The sequence below is a fragment of the Microtus pennsylvanicus genome, chromosome X, assembly GCF_037038515.1.
Source record: "Microtus pennsylvanicus isolate mMicPen1 chromosome X, mMicPen1.hap1, whole genome shotgun sequence".
Lineage (NCBI taxonomy): Eukaryota > Metazoa > Chordata > Mammalia > Rodentia > Cricetidae > Microtus > Microtus pennsylvanicus.
The window spans coordinates 40,614,126-40,641,011 of NC_134601.1; the positions used below are offsets into that span (position 1 = coordinate 40,614,126).

Below are 26,886 nucleotides of genomic sequence, written 5' to 3' on the forward strand. Positions count from 1 at the left end.
AGGATAAAGCTCATAAATAAGATCTCGTTGGTGGGCACACAAAATAGCTCTTGATAAAATCCTACAATCTGTCATGATTGAAACATGTGAAAAGTGTAACTAGAAGAGAACCAGATAAAAGCTAACTATGGAAAACTATGAAAGGCTTTTTGCCCCAAGATCTAATCAAGACAAATATCTTCACACCCTCGCTACTTCATCACTTTACTAGAGCTAGTCATTAGTTCAGTTAGGTAAAAGGAACAAATCAGCATCCAGTTCAAAAAGGAAGAATTAAAACTCTATTCCCAGATGACATAGTCTGGTATCAAGAAAATTCTAAGGAATAAACAACAACCAAAACTATTAGTTCTATAAGTGAGATGGTCACAACTACAACATACAATATCAATATGCAAAATCAGTGAACAATAACCATGGAGGGGACATTGTTTTGAACTGAGCTCAGAAACTAGGCTTCAACAGACTAGACCAAAACAAAATAGTCACTTACACTGATTGTCACATAATCAAACAAACACTTTAAGGATCCGGATATTACTCAAAGTAGATGAGTATTTTGGAGAACAGGAGGTTCAGTCTACCTGAGTCCACATAATAATGAAGTTCTCTGTATTTTGATAGCAGAAAAAGTAAATAGAAGTAACCTGATGTTAGCAATTTGCTTTTTTCTCTTTTTGTTTTATTTTCTTCTCCCTCCTTTATGTAGTCCATTGTTCTGCCATTGTCTAGTGGGAGCTTTCATTTCTAGTTGTAGAATACAGGTTGTCTCAATTTATGAATCGTGACTAAAAGCTCAGTGCTTTAACTAAATTTGTTAAAATTTTATCTCTAAATATTTTCTACTCTGTATCACTAAGCAATCCAAAATTAAAATTGAAAAGAAATAGCATCGAAATTAATAAAATGCTAACCAATAGAATTAAAGAATTAAGTGTAAGACGTGAAAATTATAAAACATGGTTAGGAGGAATAAAGACCAAATAAATGAAAAGATATTCCATAATGATTAACTTAAAATTTTAGTAATGTTCAAAATTATATAACTAATACATAGCAGAGCCAGGAGTTGAACCAATATATTTTATAGAATACTATAGTCTAAACCACTGTTAAGTGTATTTTACACTCATCTCTGGCCTTTACTGGCACGCTGGTTCCTTAACTGCATAATATAATATGCTAACTGGAAACTGTTAACAGTATTTAATAGTTCCATATATTCCACTTTCTAAATATGTGAGTAAAATTTTGATGCTTCTCCCACAGCAGTAAGTGATGTGGGCATTTCTATCAGTGTGGCAAGGTCTACGAGCAAGATATGAAGAAATCCAGTTTTCTCTGTCTCATACCATACTACCCAAGGAGTCTCAGAGAACACGGTATTTGTGAGCTTAGCCCATAAAGTCAGCCGGACTAAGGTATCAGTTCTGGCTTACCTTCTACCAACAAATATACCTTGGTGTTATTGTCATCATCTGTAAAATGAAAAGGATACCAGTATTCTGTTCTACAAACTGTTAAAGAAACATGCAAACATGCATGCCTGTGTGTCCATACACGTTTCCCCATTGCTCTTAGTGCTAGTCTGCATCATTTATGGTGTCTCAAGATTAGATCATTTGATATGCTGTTTGACCTCTCCCTACCCCCAGTCTCATCTTTTATCACTTACAGCCAGCCTCACAATACAAGCTGCAGCCACACCAAAACTGCTCCCAAGATGAATAATACTCTTCGTCACCTCTTTCGATGCCTTTGGTTATATCATCCACTCTGCCTTTGTTGTTTTCTCCTGTTCCCTCTCTTCTCCTGTATCTAGCCATCTTCTACACATCCTTTATACTCCACTCAGGTGCTGCCCTACCCTTCAGGAAGCCTCATTTGTGTTCCCTGTAATGCCCCGTCCATACCCTTGCAGTTCCTGTGCTGCACGGTTGTAAACCTGTCTTGGGAGGGTAGTCTTTCCTTGCACATTCATGTTGCTGTCCATCACAAAAGTGTCCCTCTTTCCTCCTTGGCTGCTTGAGGACAGCCATCATCATGAATGGCGCTGTAATTGTCAAGATCAGGAAATTGATGACCAACCATCTACCTCAGAAGAAACAAATGGTTGTCTATGCCCTTCACTCTGGAAAACCAACAGCACTGAAGAAAGAAATTTGGCCACTGCTAGCCAAAATACATAAGACCATACCAGATGTCATTGTTGCATTTGGATTCAGAACCCATTATGGTGGTAAGACAACTGGATTTGGCATGATTTATGAATCATTTAAATAGGCAAGCAGAATGTGCCCAAATACAGATTGTAAGACATAATCTATTTGAGAAAAAAAAAACAGTGCAAGGAACACAGAGTCACATTGAACAAAGGTCGTGGATTGGGCGTTTGCAAAGGCCAACATTAGAGCTAGCAAAAAGGAAGAAGACTAAAATCCTGCAGTGACTTAGTCTGCCATAATGAGGCACATTTCGAAAGAGAGAACTAATAAACTAAAAACTTATAAACTAAAAAAAAAGGCATCCCACTCTTCATACACTGTGCTCCTCATGAGACTAAATTTTTTTCATTACATCTGAAGTTCTAGCTTTACCCTCCATTTTTCCTATATCTTCTTGGGTTTCTTTAGCATAGTCTGTGATGCCTAGAAAAGTAAAAAGGGTCTATTTGATTTTGTGTATGAATTGTGGAAAGGAGTTATAGGTACATAATATAAATTATAAACATATTTGGGTGAAATGACGTCAGAGAATAAAAATATTTTGGAAATTAGAAAGCATTTGATATATTGTGTATGAGAGTGCTTTGCCTTTGTTTGTATATGTGTGCCACATATGTGCCTGGTGCCCACAGAGGTGAGAAGAGAACATTAAATCCTCTAGAACCAGAGTGTTACAAATGGTTGTGAGTTGCCACATTGAGGCTTGGAACTGAACCCAGGTCCTCTGCAAGAACAACAAGTGTTCTCAAACACTGAGCCGTTTCTTTAGTCATAGAGATTATTTTTCATAGTTTCATAATTTTCATCTGCTTTAAACCTAAAAACATATGGTGACTTAAAAACAAGAGAATTTTCTCATACATGTAATGGTTCAATATAAACATTCTTGGTCAGCATGACAGTTATCTTCCTCATGGATAATGAGGGGCATGAACTCACAAAAGTCCCCAAATGGGGTAAGGTCACAGGAACAAATGGAAACCGTCTATGGGCCGATCCTTCAACTGTCACACATCATTTCTATTCCTATGCCATTAATGAGGATTTAGTCCCATGGCCAGGAATGCTGGGAAATTGTCTACCCATGTGCTCAAGGAGAAGAAGGATTCAACTGAGAATTTCTGATCATTGGAAATGTAATAGTAGGGTTGGGATCGTTTGCCTTAGGTGTTAGCTAAATGGTGGAACAGGTTTCTGTCCTCTCTACTAGTATGCTACGCCATGTAGCTATGTTAATCTGTCCCCTGGGAAGCTTGAATAGTCAAATGTAGGCAGTATTTCAAATCATTGGTTGACAGCTGAGCTCCCTATTGAGTCACTTACCAGGAAGTAGCAGCTGCTGGGTGACTTGCCTTGCTGATTATGCTTTAATTATTAATCACTGACACTTTGTAAAAGGCCTTAAGTCAAATCCCAGCTGGGTTAGTTTACAATATTATAGTGTTGGCCCCCAAATATTTTTTCCCGTGTTGTATATCTAAGCTAGAAAGGGTATTAAGTAGATAACAAAGTAGCAACACGATTTGTTGCAACCCAAAACAAAATGGGAAAGAGGCGAAATTAAAAAGGGGACTAATTTCCATTTCAAACCATAGCACAGGCACGGCTTATTCTCCGGCAGTTTGTGTTTCCCCAAACCAACTGCACACTTGATGGTGACCACATGTAGGTGACGGGAATACGTAGAAGCAAATCAGTCTGAAATAAAAATCCCCATGATTCTCAGCTGAGAGGCACGCATATTCCCAGGAAAATTTAGAAAACTGATGTCCAGGCGCTATCTCTCCACACCTTAAGGACTCCGTCAGGAATGGACCTGGGAATTAAATTTTTCAATGTGCTTTTCATGATTTTCAGCCTCCACTGTGATTGGTTACATTGTCTCTTGCTGGAGAAGACAAGAACATATGAACATTGAGTTTTTCCTGGACATCTTAGATGCCTAACGTATTTGCTCTCTCTGTCTCTCTTTTTTTTCCCCCTAGTTTGTTGCTCAGCCAAACTGCCAACAATTGCTTGCCACCTTGTGGTATGATGGCTTCCCTGGATGGCGGCGAAAGCACTGGGTAGTCAAGCTTGTGACCTGTATGACCATTGGCTTCCTGTTTCCTATGCTGTCTATTGCCTATCTGATCTCACCCAGGAGCAACCTTGGGCTCTTCATCAAGAAGCCCTTTATCAAGTTCATCTGCCACACAGCTTCCTATCTGACCTTCCTCTTCATGCTCCTCCTGGCCTCTCAGCATATCGTCAGGACAGACCTCCATGTACAAGGGCCTCCCCCAACTATTGTGGAATGGATGATTCTGCCTTGGGTTCTAGGTGTGTGAAACAGAACAACAATAATGACCAGGCTCTCTTCTAGTCCTCCCAAAAAAAAAAAAAAACACTGGAACATGTCTTCAGAGTAGCTCTGAGCTAGGAGCTGCCCCCCCCCCCCCCCCCCCGCAGTAGGCCTTTGTTGAGAATCTAAGAAATGTGGTTTCTTCGATCCTAGGCATGGGCCACTGGAAACCAGGCATGTTCTCAGTGTTTGCATCTGCTCACATAACATCTCTTAGGATGGAGGAAAACTGCCTGTTATGGTTTAGGGGAGAAAGCTTTGTGTTCGTCCATATAGGCTTCAGGTAAACTGGATCGGGCAAGCACTAAGCATTCTTCTTAAAGCGCCCTCTCCCATAACCAGGAAGCATGTGGATTCTGTTGATTTCTTGTGATTGTGTCTACTTACACCATCCTAGCACCTGTTCAGGTTCCATGTTCTATTTGGATACTGATCCCATAGTCAGCAGAGAAACCTGGGAAATTCCCACTGGCAACAGTGAAGTTGATGTACTTGTGTCTCTAGGCCTAATTCGATGTTATCAGACTATCCAGTACATGCCATCTTCTAAGTCTTTATCACCAGACTATGAACCCCAAGCTAGCATTATGAGCATCATTGGGATTTTCTCAGAGACAGCTTAAGTGCTACCCTGGTTCTGGAGGGTTCATATGTAAAGTCTGGGAAGTGATGAGCTTGACCAAAACCACATACTTTTACTGAAATATCTCTGTCATCAGGCAAAACTCCACAAAAGGCCAACATAATGAAAGGAACACAGAGAAAATAGGATCCTAAATTATTTGGGTCCATAATGCCTAGATTCGTCACTTACATCTGGCAATTTGGTCCCTGGTCGACCTACTCACCTCAAAACCCATGGAGAGCTTTTCTCCTTAGCACCTAGTGGAAAGTAAGGACCATGGAATAATACTGATGAAGCCAATTTATTACACTCCAAAATGGGAAAACTGTAGAGTACAGTGCTTTAAATTTCAGTAGCTAAATCAACTTTAAGACAAAATTGATACAGCATCCAATTAAGGACAAAGTGGATGATAAATATTTCAAGAAGCATTCATCATCCTTAGCCATCAGGGAAATAAAAATTAGAACTACTCTTAAATTTTTCTCATCCTACTCATAATGGCTGTCATCACAAAAGTAAGGGATGCCGTGTACTGGAGAGGGTGTGGGAAAAGAAGAAGCCTCATTGGCTGATGGTGAGAGACTTAAGCAGGCAATGTGAAAATCAGTGTGTCATGAAACTGTACTATGCCTGGCTCAGGTACCCAAAGGACCCACTATCCCACCATAGAGACACTTACACTTATACCTCTATGTTTATTGCTGCACTGTTGGCAAAAACAAGGAAATGGAACCAACCTAGATGCCTGTCGACGTAGATAATTAAAAACACGGTACATACACATAATGGAAGTTTATTCAGTTGAGAAGAATAATAAAATTGAAAACTCTAAAGGAAATGGGTAGATTCCAGAAATATTCCATTGAATGAGGCTACCTAGACTAAGAAAAAATAAGTACCTCATGTTCTTTTATACGCAGATCCTTACTTTTAATGGTCTGATAAATATATGAGTGTTGGGTGTGAATAGAGGTCATAAAAATAGAAAGAAAACCATGTGAGAAAAGAGGGTATTGAGGAAGAGGAACTAGAACACATGGGACTTGAAAGCGGAAATGAGTAGAAGGGAAAGGGAGGAAGAGAGGTGAGTGAGAAGCGGGGTTAGGAATAACAAAAGCAAATTATAATTTGTGTCTCAAAATGACACGATGAAACCTAAGACGTCATATGTAAATTTTGAAAAATGAAAGTGAAGAGTGCCTAGAGGAGTGAAAAGCATAAGTTTGACAAATTCAAACTTGGGAGGTTGAGTAGACAAAAAGAGACCTAAGTGATCTCCACCTCTCAGAGTCTCACCCACTCAGTCAAGTTCATTCATGAACCTCCTCCTTATTCACTTGGGGGACTCCTGTTGTGATGTTCAACACTGCCTTGATAAAGTAATAAATAAACTTCTTGCCTCCATTCCTCAGGTTTCATTTGGGGGGAGATAAAGGAAATGTGGGATGGTGGATTCACGGAATACATCCATGACTGGTGGAACTTAATGGATTTTGCAATGAACTCCCTCTACCTGGCAACTATTTCCTTGAAGATTGTGGCCTATGTCAAGGTAAAAATGAAATGTGTAGCATTTTTCTTCCTCAATTATTTTGGATGTGTTGTGTCAATAAACTTTTGAACTTGGAGCAGGAAGTGTTAATAAGAAAAATGAATGAGTGTTCCATTAATGTTAGAAAATCCTACAGAGACTCAATAGTCTGTAAGTAGTGTCTACTTAAGCAAAGCCAGTGAAGAACAAAAAAAATTTTCAGATGAATCCTTAAGCTTCTCAGACTTCATGGTAGAGCTGTCTTCACCTTTCAGTGCTTAAACATCAAAAATGTTCTTCTGAAGGAGATGGCACGCTGATATAGGTAGGGCCAGGGAATTCACTAAATCCATTTCCTCCAAAAAGCCTCTGTTTTCACTTTAGTAAGACCAGTTATTGCATATGTAATTAACATTTTCCCATGCAATATCCATTGGGAACTCCTCCTACCCATGGAGACATACAGAATAAAATGGTTTTTCCTCTATAGTTGTACCTCTGGTATAGCTAAGGTCAGCTCTCCTTTACCTTCGGAGTCATTGGTTCGCAAAGCCAAACATCACCACTTCCCTCACCATTCTTCATATGAGAAGCAGCAAAACCCCAGAAGCTGTGTGGCACATAGGTCTACAGTAGCCTCTGCTTTCTTTATTACTTCTTCTGTCCAGATAACCATTTGATCAGTTACAAACCCCAAATTTTCAGTATCCCTCTACCAGTTCAGAAAATATATATACTGTGCACACCCCATCACTTTGATCCTTTCCCTGCGCATGAGCACCTTAGATTATCCAGAAAATTGTTTTAAAATGTGCACAATTTCAATTTTTAATGAGATCGGTAAATGGGTAATGTCTGGTTGCTCATCCCACAGAGATACAGCCCTTCCCCAAGCCAAATGAAACAAGTGTGAAGGAAAGAACGTTCCAGGCACCTCTTCACAAGCCCCTGTATTTGGGGATAATCACAGGTCTGAGTTCAGGTCTGGTACTTAACAGAATATGTGGCTGTGCTCCTTCTACCTAGAGTTGAGTTTTCCCCCCATCAGTAAAGACTGACAATTCATTCCCCAAGATGTCTAGTCAGTCCTGCTTTTGATACTAAATTTCACTTTGAGGACTTTGAGAATGGGAATATGGCTGTCCCCCAAGTCTCCAACAACTTAGTTTATTTTTATATCCCTAATATGCATATTGCATAAATTGCAAGACCTTGAGAGTTATATAGAGCATGAATATTGAATGCATTCATGAAACATTTTTGAAAGGAGCCCAAGAGTATGCCTTATGTGTGTGGTGATCATTTAACACATACTTACAACTTTCTTAGAAGAAAAGCCTGGTGAAGACAATGTTTAACTCTCTGGTTAATGCTGCCTGGGTTAACTCCATGGCACTCTTTAGCTAAGTCATACAGTTTTCCCTTAAAATTACATTGTATGCATGTATAAAATTAATAAAAATATTATATTTTTATATTTCCTTAAGAAGTAGAGAAACTATAACTTATAAATCTTGACATTGCTAGGTTTTGTTTAAGCAGGAAAGTTTAGAATGCTTGATGAAAAAAATTCTTTCTATCTGGGGTATTAAAACGTGTCTCCAGATGCTCAGCATCAGTTAATCATACCATCTTCCCAATTTCACTGGTAAGGCTTCCAAAGAGCTAAATATTTCTCCATCACAAAGCATACTAAACTCACTCTGCTAAGCCCAGAAAGTCTGCCTCTTACCACTCTAAGGAAACATAAATAAGACATGTCACATGCAGAATTTGAATTTTTTTATTTCAAGACAGGATTTCTCTGTGTAACAGCCCTAGCTGTCCAAAAACTTGCTTTGTAGACCAGGCTAGCCTTGAATCATAATGTTCTGCCTGCCTCTGCCTCTTGAGTGCTGGTATTAAAGGCATGTACCACCACACCCAGCCAGAATTTGGATTTTTAAAACATATTTATGTGTATGAGTGTTTTGTGTGCATATGTTTAGTGACCATAAAGACTAGAAGAGGTGGTCCTATTCTCTAAACTTGGAATTACAGGCAATTCGTTATGAGCCACCATGTGAGTGTTGGGAATTGTATGCAGGTCTTCTCCAAGAGCAGCAAGTAGTCTTAACCACTGATCCATCTCTCTAGCCCCCAGAACTTGTAAGGGGAAAGAGTGTGGTCCTCTCATCCACAAAAAATGCAATCAGTTTAGACATTCCGCGAGAAGGATGAGACAACCATTAAGACTGAAGTCACATCCAGTAGTGATAGTGCACACCTTTAGTCCCAGTACTCAGAAGGCAGAGGAAGGCAGATCTGTGTTTGAGATCAGCCTGGTCTACAGAGTGAATTCCTGGACAGCCTGAATTACACAGAGAAACCCTGTCTTGAAAAAAAAAAGTTACAAAAAACATTCCACAGGCCCCTTAGAAAACTTCAAATCACTGTTGTTTGGAGTCAATACAGAATTGTATTGAAATGAGATGAATCAGCATTTTAAAATTCCTTAATTTATTAATTAATTTATTTTTAACTGTGTGTGCATGTATGTCCACATTTGTGAATGGATGTTGTTGAATGTCTTCCTCAATGGTTCTCTACCTTATTTTTTGAGACATGGTATCTCCCTGAACCTGAAACTCACCACTTCAGTTAGCAGGGTTGGCCAGCACGACCCTGGGATCTATCTGTCTCCACCCCACTCCTAAGCAGCAGGGTTGTACCACTGCATTTGACTTTGACATGACTGCTAGGGATCTGAACGCAGGTGCTCTTGTCACAGTAAGCACTTTACCCACTAAACCATTTCCCAGATCCAGATTTTTCTTTATTTATTAGAGTAAAAAAAATTCATTAACAACACATACTTCACCTCACAGGAATTAAAGCAACAAGAACCAAAAGACGTTCACCAACGTAACCCAAGAGAACAACTCTACATATGTTTGACCCTCAGTGCCCACACACCCCTTCAAATGGAGGAGCATCAGCATTTCAGCTTCTAGCATATCACTTAGGTCTATCCCTCCTTCACCATGACCCAGACACAGACTGAATTTGGACTTTACTGAGTTGTGGCTATTTCTTCAACATTTACTTTACTATAGATGCAAATGCCTCTCCATGTTCACACCATAGTCAAGTTCCCATGTCAGGCTATTCCCCTTCAGATTTCACTTTTGGATTAACAGATTGTAATCCACACCTCTTTGAAAAAAATTGAGGCCAATTTCAAATGCCAATCCATTTCAAAGAATATAAGGAAAGTCATTTACTTCCCAGTATCAATAATCTAGCTTCTGGACACAGGGATCTGGTCCCTGCTCACACTTGTGAGCTAGATCACCACCAGCCAATCCCTCTGCCTCTCAAAGCCTCAGTCCTGCCTCTGATAAATAAGCAAATTAAACTTCATTAGTGGTTTTCAAGTTTTGTATTCTATGGAAACATTTCATCAAGCAGAGATTACACAGAACTGCAATATATAAAACAGCCCAAAGGGCTAAGTTTGGCATGAGCAATGTATCATCTCGTCATCTTTTTTGACTCCAACAACAGCCATGAGATGCCTCCATTAAACCCTGAGGGTCTAAGAAATACAGTGTAACATTTACAGTATTAGAAGTAATTAAAAGTTACAATTTAAAATTTACAATACAATATCACAAAATTAATATGGGTTATTAAACTATGGTCAATGGACCAAGTTTGACTCACTGTCACATACATTTGCCTATGTACTGTCTTTGGCCATTTTAGTGCTACAAAGGAAGCAAATGTTATGAAGTTGTAACAGAGACCCTCAGTTGACAAAGCTCAAACTATGCACTATCTGACACTTGACCGAAAAATGCTGTTGACATCTGGGCTAGATGAACTCTGAGCTAATCATCCCCCTGCTAAGGTGCTGTTCTTCAGAGATATAAGATGCAAACTAGAGATGTCTCGGGGGAATTGTCTTTCATACTTCTGAGTATCCTACACACTCAGATTCTCCATCCTGTGGGTAACAGATTTCCCTGTGCTGGAGAGACAGAATAAAAGTAAAATAAATTATAGACTGTACATATGCCATCTGATTATTTCTCATTTTAAAACATGGGCACTGTTTGGTTGTCAGCAAATAATCTCCACCTCTCACATAGATCTCACAATGTGTAGCAACCTTTGTAACATCTGTGTTGTGAGATCAACCCCCATGTGAATGACATTTTATGGAAACAGTGCTAGACTTAATGTCGAGATATGTGGGGTTCTGGCTTTATCAGCAAATTTGCTGTGTGATCTTTAGCAAGTCACTCTGCCTCTCTGGATTTCAGTTTCTCCGCTTGTGAGACCAGCATACCACCCACTTGCTAACGGAGATGCAGCAACTGTTTTTAGTTTGCTTTTTTTCTTTGAAGGAAAATGTGGAAAATATGGAAAATTTGGCTATGATTATACAAACTTGTTCAGTCACCAAAAGGACTGTGTGAAACAGGAGCACACATGTGTCGTGGTCTCTCTTATTCCTCTGACAATGAAGAATATTGGCCACACACAAGTGATTTTAACACCATCAGTTTTATTGGTTGTTGGAAGTGAATCACACTTGAGAAATACAAGATAATTTGGGCCCCAACACATTTTCTCAGGAAAGTCATCTACATTTAGTCCTAGAGAAATCTGGGATATTTAAATGAGAGTATAAAGTAATAGTGCTTTAGACTGAATTCCAGGCCAAAACCCGCCTCTGTCCCTGGGAAGGGTTAACAATTAGTCCGTTATATTTCCATACCATCCTACCTCCTGGAGTATAGAGACTCTTGCACATAAACACAGTACCACAAACAATACAGCAGGAAGGAGTGACATTAGCCGCCTTTTATTGTGAAGGTAAAGTTACAGGCAGTTTTAAGTGACAATTTCCAAACTGGAGTCCAGACTTCACCATCCCACCCTTTCCTATGAGGCTATTCTCCACATTTCAAAAGCTAGAGGCCTTCAAGAGGCTGGAAATGGGCAACCAACCCTATAACTACTGGCTATTCCCTCTCCTTCAACTTCCTGGTTCTTCATTTGCACTGGGAGGCCTTTCTAACTTGTAAGGTTGTTAAAGAAACAGTAAAATACATCCATATGCTGCTATGTAGAGAAGTACTAAATTTGCTACCTGGAAGGTTGACATGCCATTTGCAATGGTGTAGAATATATTACAAACTGCTAAAAATGCAGCAGAAAGCTCTGAAGAAAGGCTCCCTAAGGACTCTCTATCAGCCCTAAACTGTATCAGCCTCGAGAATGAACACTGAGGAGGTTGTATCTGTCTATTGTCCTAAAGCAGCTTCCAATTGACCACGTGTTCGAGTCAATGAGGGGGGAGCATAGATCTGAATTGAAATCTCACCAAGAAGAGGAATAATTGGTCCCTCCTAGCTTGAGCACCCCAATGGCTCCTTTTCAGCAGCACACAACAACAGTCTGGGAAACTCACAGTTAGAGATGTCTGTTGACAAACCCCAGGTGGCTGCTGCAGATGATGGCTCCGAAATTCCTTCTGCTATGTATATATGCTTGGTATATATTTGGAGAAGAGTAGGAGGGAGAGAGTTATTAGCACTGTGTACTGATTGAATGGGGCAAAAACGACAAACAAATAGTGCCATGCACGGGGGAATTTTATGTAAGCTGGGTGTCGGGTGCATGTTTTGTGTGTGGACGGGTACAAAGGGGAAGATTTGGAAAGGCTCACTGTACTTCTCATATTGTGCACTTCTGTTGTTTTCTTTTTCTTTTTCAGTATAATGGTTCTCGTCCAAGGGAGGAATGGGAAATGTGGCACCCGACTCTGATTGCAGAGGCGCTCTTCGCAATATCCAACATTTTAAGTTCCTTGCGTCTCATATCCTTGTTCACAGCCAACTCCCACTTAGGGCCTCTGCAGATCTCTTTGGGACGCATGCTGCTCGATATACTCAAATTCCTCTTTATCTACTGCCTAGTACTGCTGGCTTTTGCCAATGGACTGAACCAGCTTTATTTTTACTATGAGACCAAAGCTATCGATGAACCTAACAACTGCAAGGGGATCCGGTGTGAGAGACAGAACAACGCCTTCTCCACGTAAGACTCACATCTCTCTTTTGCCTTCTTTCTGTCTTCTTGTTGTTCTATTTTCCATGGCAATTTCATCAGTATCTTTCGATGGGCTAGCAGAGCTCTCTGCAGATCTACCCAAAGGGTCTGGGGTAGGAGAAAGTTCTTCTTTCAACACAGAGTACTAGGAAAGTAGCACGAGAAGAGAAAGAGATTTAACAGAGACAGAGAGAGCCTTGCAATAACTCCAGAAAAATGTACTTCTGAGTACTCTTTGTAGCAAAAGAGTGGCAGTCACAAAACAAGTGAAAATGCAAGACTATTCCTAGAAGCTCACAACCACAAAATTAACTTGACAGCTGTAAGTCAAGCTCAAAGCAAAGGAGACAAAGGTGTCTTAATACATCAGTACACTAGGATAGAGTGGATAGGCTTGGGGCAAGATTATAGTCAGCTAGCCTACTAGGCCAGTTTAGGGATGGAGGCGGGGATTAATTGAAAATGCCTGTGCTCCCATTTTGGGTGTAAAAGGAAGTTTATCGCTCTTTGTCCAGAAGTTCACAGTCTCTAGGCAGATAAAGTCTGTGCCTTTCCTTCCTTCTGTGAAGACCTCCTTTGGAAGTTTTTCACTCCCTAAACAGCTTGAGAAAGATAGTGGAAATAGAGAAGAGGGGGAAAGCAGCAGCTAGATGATGTGACACACTTGGGTGGCTGAGGCAGGAGGCTCGTGAGCTTGAGAAGAGCTTTGGCAACACAGTGAGACCCTGTCTAAAAGGAGCAAAAGCAAAAAAAGGAGGGAAGGAGGGCAGAGGGAGGACAGATAATTCATGCAATTTTCTTAGGTTAGAAGCTGCATTGTGCATCAGTGTGCATTAACTTTGTCCATCTCATGATCCATTATGGAGACCCAAAGCTTGTTCGTAATTCTCAGTCATGAAACAAAGAATTCGTCTTTTACAATTTTTTGTTTTTTAACAAATAATTGCACATAAAAAATTTATACAGATCTTGCAGGTACAAGGTGAAGTTATGATATATGAACACACAAAGTACAATGATCAAATCTGCATAATTAGCATCCTCATCAATTCAAGTATTTCTCATTCCTTTGTGGTGAAACACGCAGAAACTGTTCTAGCCAGTTTAAAATGTACAATGTGCTATTCTCATCTGTAGTCTCCCTATTGTATAACTGATCACCAGAACTTCTTGCTCCGATCCAACTGCAACATTGTTTTTGTTGGCCAACCGCTCCCACCCTTCCCACTAGCCGCTCTTCCTCAGTCTCCTATAATTACTGTTCTGTTCTGTGCTTCTACAATATCAAATCTTTTACATTTCATATACTGGGGAGATCATGCGGTCTTGGTATGGCTAGCTTGTTTCACTTAACATTAATATACTTTGCATTAATTTATGTTTCCACGGATGTTAGAATTTTAATATTTTATGGCCAAATAACATTCCAGTGAATTTGTGAGTCCTTTAAACATGTGTGTGTGTGTGTTTGTGTGTGTGTGTGTGAGAGAGAGAGAGAGAGAAGAGAGAGAGAGAGAGAGAGAGAGAGAGAGAGAGAGAGAGAGAGAGAGAGAGATCACATAAATGAAGGCATAATTCTAGACATTGATTCTCTCCTTCCAGTATGTGAGTTCTGGAGCTCAAACTCAAGCCATCAGGCTTGGTGACAAGCACTTTTACTCACTGGGACATCTTGCTGTCCATTTCATTGATTTATTTTTTTTCTTTTACTCTATAGGTCAGTTCAGTGAACTTTGACATTCTAGAAAAGTTTTTAGTAACCACAGCCAGGTCAGGGGTGGTAGCTTATGCCTAGAATCTCAGCACTTCCAGGATGAGGTAGGAGGAATACAAGTTTGAGCCCAGCCTCGATTACCCAGCAACTCTCTATTTCAAGAACAACAAAAAAGGGCCAGAGATAAAAGGCGTCTGCTGCTGCTGCTGCTGCTGCTTCTGCTGCTTCTGCTGCTTCTGCTTCTGCTGCTTCTGCTGCTGCTGCTGCTGTGCTGCTCCTGCTGCTGCTGTTTGGAAACAAAGTCTCATGTTATTCCAGACTGGCTTTGAACTTTCTATATAGCTGATGATCACCTTCAATTCCTGGTCTTCGTGTCTCCACCTCCCGAGTGCTAGGATTACAGGTTTTCGCCATCATACCCAGTTTTGCAAAGGTATTTTAACTTGATCAAATATATTCACAGGAAAAAAAATCAATGTTTTCTCTCCTCCCCATGTGATTTGCCTCTAGTTGTATTTCCTAAAGCGAGTTATAGAAATCCCTCAGTTCAATCGATTGGTAATAGGCATGAAAATAGAATCTGAGGTGAGATGTATTTTAGAAATGTTCAGACAAAATTTGGAAGTTCTCTTCACTGTGGGAAGTCTCAGCATCCTTCCACTGTGAATCTCCCTCATGGGAAGAGGAAGAGGTCTTCCCAAATATGTTGTCTCTAGACATGCTTCCTCCCTCTTACCTTTCACATGATCTCTCCAGTGAATATGCTGGAGTGAAGCATGTTGGCTCATTCCATTGACACTGCAGCACTCTTCACCTCCACCAGGCTATAGCCCACCTCTCCTCCCAGAGGCCAGAACAAAATCTCCCAGAGTGGCTTAGTCAAGAATTAGCACTGTGTTGTTAAGCCACACAAGTCTAGAACAGTAACTTAGCATCTTGCTGAAGCTTCTTCACTAGGAACTTTGCCTTCTTCTCTTGCAGGACTCTGGAGACAGAACTCATAACAACCTAGTTTCATTAAAAAGCATAATTCTACAGTGTCTTTTGCACCAAGTGACAGCATTATTCCCATAAAAATGTTCCAAAGTATGGAACAATTGAAAGCAAGGTGCTTCTCCGGAAGCCGGGCTCTCACCCATTCTCCATCCCTGTGAGTTCTGCCAAGGAAGTGTGTGAAATGCCTCCCTCAAGTTTGTAATCATTATTAACACATGTGTAGCCAATGGATATGTTGCTCCCATCCTATCATTTGCTTAGCAGAAACTATCAACAAGAATGGGCATCTGCCATACATGAAATTATGTCCCTGAGGTATCAGGTATGAAGGCACATTGTCATGTTAGACCCAAATTAGCAGTAATGTCACTTCAACTTTCCCCCTATCTTTGGATTGGTTTTCTGATTCAAATTTTTTTAAACACTTTGACTTTGACATTGATAATAATACCTATTAAAATGCCTGCTGCTCGGCTGGAACATCAGAAAGACAGCTTTTTACAGAAGGGGAATGTGAGGTTGTTTAGATACCTCATGAAAAGTTTGGTGTCTGCCCAATGTTTCCTCTCCCCTATGATTCTCCAGGAATACCATTGCTTCTGTTCTTTAAGATGTGGCAAAAGTTCTTTTCCCCTTGAAACGTATTTTGTGAGGAACACAATACACTTGCTGACAACTCCATGGCAACACTGTTGTTGATTTGAGCTCCACATTCCACACTGGGAGTACCAGCCCTTCATCTGCTCTTGGAAGAGGCAGTTGGGAAGGCACCTTCACTCTCTGGGCATAGCATTTGTGAGGGTTACAGAGTGATAGTTAGTGTAAATATGCTAACCTGAAAGTCCTGCGTCTGGTTTCAGTGGTCCAGACACTCATCTACAGATGCCTCCTGAAAACCCCTGGCTCTTCATTCCACAGGATACTCAAGATACTGAATGTCCACAACTAAATCACTTATGTTCATGTTGTCATTCTAACTTATTTTCCTTTTATTTCCTCAGCCAGTAAATGACAGCAGCCAGGGTTCTAACAGTCATTTGACATTCATACACTATTCTCATATTCTTCACGTAACATCCAGGGTTTCAACTCAGCCAGTCAGTTGTACTTTCTAAAGCTCCTGCAACACACACACACACACACACACACACAGAGAGAGAGAGAGAGAGAGAGAGAGAGAGAGAGAGAGAGAGAGAGAGAGAGAGAGAGAGAGGCGGCGGGGAGAAAGTTCAGGTCTAAATCCTAAGAACTCCAGCAATAGCCTCTTAACTGGTCTTTCTGCCTGCAATCTTAACTCCCCCTCATAATAATCTCCACACCTTGTGGAAATTTCTTTGTGAGTCCCAGTATCATCTCATCACCCCCTGGCTCCATGCCTATCCAACGTCTGCTGTTCTCTGTGAATCCTGCCTCTTTACCGTAGTGGAAGTTTACACCGGGTCTCTACGTGCTTTCACTCTTCTCCTTCATAGTCAATATTTTCTGCTCCCCAGATAGGAAAAAAAAACCTTCTTGTCTTAGTTGCATGGGCCTCATACATGATGCATCACTCCCTTTGCCTGGAGTGCCTGTCCCCACTATCCAAGTTAGATTTCTGTTGCTGTAATAAGTGGCTCTGAGCTAAAGCAGCTTGGAGAAGGAAGGCATTATATCACCTTACACTTTGAAGTCATAGTTCATCATTGTGGGAAGTCAGTGCAGGAACTCAAGGCAGATGCCTGGAGGCAGGAACTAAAGCAGAGACCATGGAGGAATGATACTTACTGCTTGGTTCCATATTCATGCTCAATAACATTTCTTAAACAGCCCAGGCCCATCTGCCTAGGGATGATACTGCACACAGTGGGCTAGAACCTCCTACATTAATTAGAAATTGGTAAAATGTCCTTACAGTCAAGCCCACATTCAGTTTGATGGAGGCAGTTCTTCAGCTGAGGTTCTTTCCTCCCAGTTGTGTCAAGCTGACAACTAAGATTAGCCATCGCACCTACCTAGCAAATCGGCAGGCTCTTCTCTAGCCTTATAGAATCTAACAGTGTCACTTGTTCTAAAGCCTTTTCTCACCCCGTTTCAACTGTGGATTTCTTGTATTGCACTACAGTATTGTAAAGACGTCTTCTGTAATATGTAACCATCTGCATTTTAGTTATCTGTCTCTGTCTCCACTAAACTGAGACGTCCATCATAACCAGGTTTGTACTTACCATACAGGGGCCCAGAACATAAATGTATTCAAAAGGTCCATCAATAGCTGAAACAATGAAGACTGGTAATAACTATCATTTCTAATCTGGAGATAGATTTACATGCATGCAAACATAAGAAAAAATATAAGATAACGTATGAAGTTTTTATCTGATGTTCCACAATGGCATTATCTCATGTAAATATGCACTATGACCAGAAAATCAGCATTGGTGAGTGTAGCAAACTCATTTAGAGTCACCAATTCTACAAGGAAGCCATTTGCAACATGGATGGACATGAAGCAATCCCATTATTAATTGTATATCACTTGCTTCAATGTCTACCCATTAGGTAGTTGTCTATCCAGCTCTGCCACTCTACTGATCGCTTTAAGCTAGCTTTCTACAAAACCCCTTGGATTTTTTCACTATTGCTCTCATCCAGCACTTGGACACTTGGCCTAAGAGCAAAGCTATACATGTATCTCTATTATATTCCATCTGTGAGTTTCAGCCCATTGCTTCAAGCTGATGAAATGTTTCTAATCTTTTTTATTACATTTTACAGGGCAGGGGGAGGGATGTGTGCCACGGCATGAGTGTAGAGGTCAGAGGATTACTTTGTTTCTTAACCTTGATTCTTCATTTCAATGTATTAGCTATCTTTCCCAGGCCTGTGTCGTCTGAAGATCTATGAAGCCTGCCATTGATTTTCAGCCAAAGCATTAGCGATTTTGTCAGTCTCTGTCTTTGCTAAGTGGAGTATTGGGATGCTATATCAAAATGATACATATGAAGATTGTACATAAAAAAGTCTAAACCCCAAATTTGTAAAATTTATTTTATTCATTTTTTCATTTACATATTATTTACATGTTGGGGTGAGCATGGGCCTTCATTTGTGTGCAGAAGTCAGAGGACAATGCACAGGAGTGGCTTCTCTCTCTCTCTCTCTCTCTCTCTCTCTCTCTCTCTCTCTCTCTCTCTCTCTCCACCATGTATGTTCTTAGGGACAAACTCAGGTCATCAGGTTTGAGTCAGAGGGCAATGCACAGGAGTGGCTTCTCTCTCTCTCTCTCTCTCCACCATGTATGTTCTTAGGGACAAACTCAGGTCATCAGGTTTGAGGGCAAGCACCTTTACTTGCTCAGTCATCTCACTGGCAAATATAAAAACTTTAAAACATAAAAAGTGGATGTATTGTGGTCACAACTCTGAAGCACTAGAGACATGAATGAATAATAATCTATGAAGACCCAAAAAGCTACAAGGAGCATAGGAACATGAAGACAGAGAGCTTCACAGTAGTAATAAAAATAGCTAGCATTTTACTGAATGCTGTGAAATCTGAGTACTCTTATAAATCAGATCTACATGAACAAACACACTCGATCCTCCCTCCCTAGCCATGATGTAGGCAGTCTTAATCCACTGTATAGATGAAGAAACTAGGGTCCAAAGCAATTAAACAGGCTGCTTCCAGTTTTGCAAATCCTAAGTGACAGAGTCATGATACCAATACAGACATACAGGCTCCAGTCTGCACTTGTGTCTAGAGATATTGGAATATAACTGGTTCTATGGAGGTATATAAGGTTGGTTGTAGAACAGGCATGGTGGTATATACCTTTAGTACTTAGAAAGCTTGTGCTGAAGGATAGTGAGTTTAAGACCAGCCTGGACTTCCTAACTAGTTCCATGTTATCCTGAGTTATCACGAGGCTGTTTCAAAAAGAAAAAAAGAAAGAAAGAAAGAAAGAAAGAAAGAAAGAAAGAAAGAAAGAAAGAAAGAAAGAAAGAAAGAAAGAAAAGGATTTGTCACACGAAGGTAGAATAATCATGGATAGATACAGTGCTAAAGAGGATAAAGGTATATTACCTAGCAGGCTAGTCCCACCTTTCTTCCACCATACAATGACCACTTATTGGCACCTATTCCTACTTAACCAGTGGAAATTTCCCCATCTGTCATTTAGTGTATATTTTCCTACCCTATTCACTTAGCCACAAACTTAGTCCTGACTGAAGGCTCTTCTCTAGTTCTGCTCATGTTTTAAGGGTTCATTGTTGTAGGAGGCTGCTTGTTTGTTCTCGGCTGATCAGCCCCAACTTTATTAGTTAAATCACTGCTTGGCCCATTATCTCTAGATTCTTATTAGCTACCTCTTACATCTTAATTTAACCCATTTCTATTAATTTGTGTGTCACCATGTGGCTGTGGCTTACCGGCAAGTTTCTGACATGTCTATTCCCGGCAGCAGCTACATGGCATCTCACTGACTTCTTCTTCTTTCTCCCAGCATTTAGTTTGGTTTTTTCCCCCACCTACCTTCATTCTGTCATACACAGGCCCAGGACAGTCCTTTATTAACCAATGGTATTCACAGCATACAGAGGGGAATCCCACATCAGTTCTTACTAGTTTTTCCCTGCTCTCCTCCCATCCCTCCAGTTTCTGTGGTTATAGATAATGTCACTCATTTGAACTTGCCTTGGTTATGCAGTTCTGTAATCTTTTATAAATTTATTAAGTGAAAATGGAGTACTGCACAGCAGAAAAAATAACTACATCTTGAATTTTGCAGGAAAATGAATGGAGCTAGAAAACATCATTTTGAGTGAGGAAACCCAGACCCAGAAAGACAATTATGACATGTACTCACTCATAGGTGGTATTTAAACAAAAAGCAAAGAAAACCAGCCTACAAACCACAATCCCAGAGAAGCTAGACAACAATGAGGACACTAAGAGAGATTTACATAGATCTAATCTATATGGGAAGTAGAAAAAGACAAGATCTCCTGAGTAAATTGGGAGAATGGGGAACCTGGGAGAGGGCTGAAGGGGGAGGGTAGAGGCAGAGAGGGGAGCAGAGAAAAATGTAGAGCTCAATAAAAAATGTATATTCAGTCACTGCCATGAAACAGGCAATGAGGATATTAAATAAGATGAACTCATTATAATAAAGAAATTTATAGTGTAATGGAGAACATAAGTACCTAGAATACCTGATGTAGGAGGGTCTTCTATCTATCTGTTGCTATCATTGGTTAATTAATAAAGAAAACTGCTTGGCCTGACAGGTAGGCGGGGAAGAACATAGGTAGGCAGGAAAGACAGAACAGAATTGTGAGAGGAAGAAAGCAGAGTCAAGCAGACACCATGAAGCTCCGGCCCAAGATGGACGTAGGTTAGGATCTTTCCTGGTAAGCCACCATTTCGTGGTGCTACACTGATTATTAGAAACGGGTTAATCAAGATGTCAGAATTAGCCAATAAGAGGCTAGAACTAATGGGCCAGGCAGTGTTTAAATGAATACAGTTTCCGTGTTATTATTTCCAGGGCTAAGCTAGCTGTGCAGGAGCCAGGTGAGATGAAAAGCAGGCTTGCTCGCCTCATTACTACAAATACCTACCATATTCGTGTGTGTGTGTGTGTGTGTGTGTGTGTGTGTGTGTGTGTTGCTGAGAGTTGACTTCAGGGCATCCCACATGCTAGTCAAATGTTCAATGACTAGGCTACAATCCCAACCCCATTCAATGGCATCTTTCACATTTACCATATACTAAACATTTTAATGAGGATGTGCCATAATCTAGAGTAAGGTGATTAAGTGTTGGAGCTTGACTCAAAGAAGTTGGTTATATATCCTACCCTGCTACTTGCTGCACATGTGGTCTCTCTGCTATTCAGTTTCTTAGCTGTCCAATGAAGAATAAGAGTAGGTACTTTATAAGGTTACAGTAGAATACTTTAGTATATGCTAAGCACATAGCAAGATGCTAGGCATACAGTATATTCACTAGTTTTCCATCACTGTGAAAAACTACCTGGAAAACAAATAATGGAAGCAAGATTTCTTTTTTTATTGCTTGCTATTTTTACCACATTTTCCTTATTCATTCTTTGGTCGAGAGGCATTTAGGTTGTTTCCAGGTTCTGGCTATGACAAACAATGCTACTATGAACATAGTTGAGCACATGTCATTTGGATATATACCCAAAAGTGGTATTACTGGGTCTTAAGGAAAGTTGTTTCCTAACTTTCTGAGAAATCACCACACTGACATGCAAAGGGCTGTACCAGCTTGTACTCCCACCAGCAATGCAGAAGTGTTCCCTTTACCCCACAACCTCTCCAGAATAAGTTGTCATCAGTGTTTTTGATTTTGGCCATTCTTACAGGTGTAAGGTGGAATCTCAGAGTTGTTTTGATTTGCATTTCTCTGAGGACTAAGGATGTTGAACATTTCCTTAAGTGTCTTTCAGCAATTTTAGATTCCTCTGTTGAGAGTTCTCTATTTAGGTCTGTACTCCATTTTTTATTAGATTATTTGTTCTTTCAATGACCAGTTTCTTGAGTTCTTTGTATATTTTGGAGATCAGACCTCTGTCTGATATGGGGTTAGTGAAGATCTTTTCCCATTCTGTAGGCTGCTGTTTTGTCTTGTTGACCACATCCTTTGCTTTACAGAAGCTTTTCAGTTTCAGGAAGTCCCATTTATTAATTGTTTCTTTCAGTGTTTTTGCTCCTGGGGTTATATTTAGGAAGTGGTCTCCTGTGCCAATGTGCTGTGTGCTTCCCACTTTTTCTTCTATGAGGTTCAGTGTGGCTGGCTTTATGTTGAGGTCTTTGATTTATTTGGACTTGGGATTTGTGCATAGTGATAGATATGGATCTATTTTCACTCTTCTACATGTTGATATCCAATTATGCCAGCACCATTTGTTAAATATGCTTTCTTTTTCCATTTTCTTTTTTTTTTTTGCTTCTTTGTCAAAAATTAGGTGTTCAAAGGTGTGTGGATTAATATCCGGGTCTTTGATTCGGTTTCATTGGTCCTCCTGTCTGTTTTTATGCCAATACCAGGCTGTTTTCATTACTGTAGCTCTGTAGTAGAGTTTGAAGTCAGGGATTGTGATGTGGGGGCAAGATTTCTTTGTGCTTATATTTTCAGTACACCATAGCAGAGAGGTCATGATAAAGCATAGTAGTCCATACCATGGAAACAAGAAAGCAGAGAAAAGGAATATCTGTGCTGATGGACTTTCTCCTTTTCCTTTTATTATATCTAAGCCCCCAACCTAAGAGATAGTGCTCTCCACATTCAGGACAGACCTTTTCCCAATGAGTTAATCCTAACTGAAAATAAAGACACAGAATGCAAGTGCCTTACCATTCTGGTAGGTGCTTCTCAATACAATCAGTATTAACCACCATACAAATAATTATAAAGTACGGTACATATATATATGAAAATGCCACAATGGTCCCTACTACTTTCTATGCTGATTTTTAAGTTAAAAAGAAGACCTGGGGATATAGCTAACTAGTACACTGTGTGCTAACCCAAGCACTACGTCAGCTGGGTGTGGTGGTCCACACTTGTCATCTCAGAATGGGAAATGTGGATACAGAAGGCTGATAGAGAAGATCAATGTCATTCTCGGCTACATAATGAATATGAGATGAGCTTGAGATAAAAGAGACACTGTCTGAAAATTAAAACAAAAAATAAAGAAAAGAAAGAGAAAGAAAAGAAAAATTTGCTATCACACAATGAGTACAACAAACGTTAGAAATTAGTATTTTTCTCACCAGTGACCATTTTAGGAATAACTAATATTTACAAAGGTTCTGTAATTTTCGAAGTTATATGGCCAATAAGTAGAGAACTGTAAAATTTGACCTTAGCCACTCTCCTCTACTGCCTTTCCACTATGTTCTGTCCCTCTGTGGGCTAATACTAGAGTACCTGGAAGCACAAAAGAGGAATAGCCAAGCCTATCTTGTTAAAAAAAAAAAAAGTAGCTAGAGCAGTCATTCAAAGGAGATGAGGCTTTATGCAAGCCTAGGAAGTCAAACAAAAGTTGGACCAAGTGGGCTACAGGAAAAGCACATTCTTTCCAGAGAAGGAAGTTTGTCAGGGGCATGGTGAAGTGAGAAACAGTAGGTCCCACGAGCTCAAAAATGGATAAAGTTGATGACAAAGGGCCTCAACCTTCCTTTCCTCTCTTAGGTGTAGCAAAATCCAGTTAAATGGTGAAACACAAGAGGGTGTCATTTCTTTTTCCCAAGCAGCTGTTCTATTCCAATTCACCTTCTAGTTCTTCTTTCCTGGTTGGAATTAGGTTCAGAGGGATAAATTCTCTCCACACTCCTCTCCTTTGGAAGATTTGCCCCTCAGAAAGATATGCAGCAAATGTCCCGAGAACTGCAGTTGCCATCTCTTTTGCCTATGCCCTCCTAGCTGTGTAATCTAATTGTGGCTGGCTCCCCACATGCTAGTTTTTTGCCTCAAGCACTTACTGTGGGTTTGCTTTCCATTCCTTCACTATCATGTATCCTAGAACTTTTGTATCTCAGCATGTGCCCCTTTTTGAGTTAGCCCCTTCCATATGTTTATTGCCGCTGAACAAAAAATGGCTGACTGACCTCTCCAAAAGTATTTCCTTTGAAATCGAAACGCTGTCCTGTTGTGTGATATTTCACTCTTTTTGCTTTTTTTTTGGGGGGGGAGGCAGCAGCACTCATCTCTCAAGTAAAACACACATGAAGGCTTATTCTTCTCTTTTGTGGCTTGAGAGACAGCTGTGGGTGCTGGGAACTGAACTCCTATTTTTGGTTGTGAGCCTAGCCTTTAACAACTGAGCCATCTCTCCAGGCCATGGGGGCTTATTCTTAATTATAAGTGCCCGACCTTAGCTTCACTTTTTTCCTAGTCAGCTTTTCTTAACTGAAATTAACCTGTATACCTTTTTCCTCTGGTTCTTTTTTCCTTTTCTTACTTCTGCATATCTTTCACTCTTACTCCATGGCTGGCTGGATGACTGGCCTCTAGCATCCTTCTCTCCTTCTCTGTTGCTCTTTTCTTATCTCTTCCAGATTTCTCCTTACACTTATACTTTCTCCCTGCCAGCCCCATCTATCCTTTCTATGCTTTGCTATTGGCGATTCAGCTTTTTATTCGGACCAACAGGTGTTTTAGACAGGCAAAGAATCACGACTTCACAGAGTTAAACAAATGCAGCATACACACAGGTCACACACCTTAAAATAATAGTCCCCAACACTTTCCCACTGGTATTAGAACTTGGTTAATGTGTTTATCCATTTCTGTGATGATTTTGTTATAGAATAAGTAATGCCCCTATAAAGTCAGCCGACAATTCAACTGTTTCTGTAAGTCATGGGGTTTCTTGCCAGTATCTTTTTAAAATAGTCTTATCCATTGTATATACCAGGCCCTCTTAACTTTTCTGGACCCAGGGTCTCACTTTGTAGCCCTGAGTGTCACGGAACTTCTTATGTAAACCAAGCCGGCTTCGAACACACAGAGATCATTCTGCTTCAGCCTCCCAACTGCTAGAATTAAAGGCACATGCCACCACACCTAGTCAAGTCCTTTATTTTACTTGAGCATGCCATTCAATAAGCCAGCCTCTACTGGTGACCAGATCACACTGTGACAATTTGTGTGCCCTGTTGAGGAGTTCTTTCTATCCACCATTGAGGAATAATGTTCCTCATTACTCTCCTTTTCCTCTTCTTGTACCACTTTATCCATAAGGTGGGTTTTACATTCTCAAATGTATACTTTTATGGAATCTTTGTATGAGCCAATAGAACAAGTAGCAGTGAATTGTGTGTCAATATTAACCATTGAAATTTTACTTTTTGCAGATGTAAAAGTAGGTGAAGGAACTTAACATAGTCCATTCAGGAGATGCAATTAACTCAGAGCCTATTAATGCCTTGTTTATGGCATTATTGTCTGTTGTGCAATCAACAGATACTGAATATTTTCTCTATTTGAGCATATTCAGTTTCTTACTATCTCTGATGCTTCAGGATGTAATTTCTATGTATCATAGTTGTTTTCCTTTTTTCTGAGCCCTAGATGCCTTAACTTATAGCATCTAACTGCTGTGCTAGATTTTTGCTCCATTTCTGGTGTCCTCGTGGTCCTAGCTTCTAATGTGTAAAAATCACTTGTGCTGTGTCCTCTTAGCAGAACTAGATTTCTGCGCCCCGTATCTTCTCTATAATTTTAGTCTTCTGATGGACTGTGGGATGCATCATATTGCTTAGTTCTGACTTCCAGTCTCCTGGAAATTCAGAAGAGGTGGTAAGAATGAGGCTCACACGGCAGAGTGTGTGCCTAGTTTGCATAAAGCCCTAGGTTCTTTTCCCCCAGCATTGCATCAGTCAGGACAGTGGCATAGATCTGTAATCCCAGCATTTGCCATATTTTTTTGCTTCTCATATCCTGGCCCGTGAACTATAGACTCCCATCTTACTATTGATTCTCAAATGCCTCATCATTTCATATTTACTTGCATCAAACAAAATGTAAGCTTTGAAATGGGGATAAATGTAAGCTTCTAGAAGTATAGTACTAGAACAGAATGGCACCTCTCAAAGATTGGGAAGAGAAGGAGGGAGGAGGGAGAGAGGGGAAAGCTTGGTCAATGGGAACAATGGTGCACTAAAATAGGAGCAAAATGTCCTGGTGTCCTTGTTCTCGGTAGGGTGACTCTAGATAAAGCTAATGTATATTCCAAACTGGCTAAAAGAGTGGATTTTAATGTTTCACCGCAAAGAAATGACAGATGCTAGAGACAGTAAAGATGGTGATTAACCTGATGTGGTCACCACACAGAATCCACCTGGATCAAAACTTTATCCCACAAGTTAGAATAATTATTATATGTACATTACAGATGCACTAAAACAACCCGAAGAGATAAGATCTTTTTTTTTAAAGAAAACAAATTCCTGGGTTTGGGGTATAGTTTAGTGGGAAAGCATTTACATGCATGTGCAAGGCCTTGGTTCCATCTTCAGTAATGCAAAAAAAAAAGAAGACGAAGAAGTATGAGTGTAACTTTCCTATTTCCAACTTGGGACTGTCTCGCATAGATCATGCTGCCTCCAAATCCCTATGTAGTCGTGGATAACACTGAACTCCTGATACTCCCGATACTCCTGACTCCACCTTGCAAATGAAGAACCATACACTTTGAGCAAACTGAAAAAAGTGTATTCATTCTTAGATTCGTGTTTCTTATGCTCTACAATTCTTTGGACTTGGGAAATGACTTATGTGCCCCCCATGAGTTAACTGCACTGTATTGCTGTAGGCAGATTTCTGAAT

General features: G+C 40.2%; 1 protein-coding gene across 1 annotated transcript in view; it reads left to right on the top strand.

The window, feature by feature from the left end:
* The window catches only part of Trpc5 (transient receptor potential cation channel subfamily C member 5), a 277,912-nt gene that overhangs the window by 212,050 nt on the left and 38,976 nt on the right, over nucleotides 1–26,886 (top strand). The window contains exons 4-6 of the mRNA XM_075957321.1: nucleotides 4,211–4,547; nucleotides 6,610–6,749; nucleotides 12,496–12,818. Of these exons, the coding sequence (XP_075813436.1) occupies nucleotides 4,211–4,547; nucleotides 6,610–6,749; nucleotides 12,496–12,818 (800 nt within the window). The remainder of the gene's footprint in view (nucleotides 1–4,210; nucleotides 4,548–6,609; nucleotides 6,750–12,495; nucleotides 12,819–26,886) is intronic.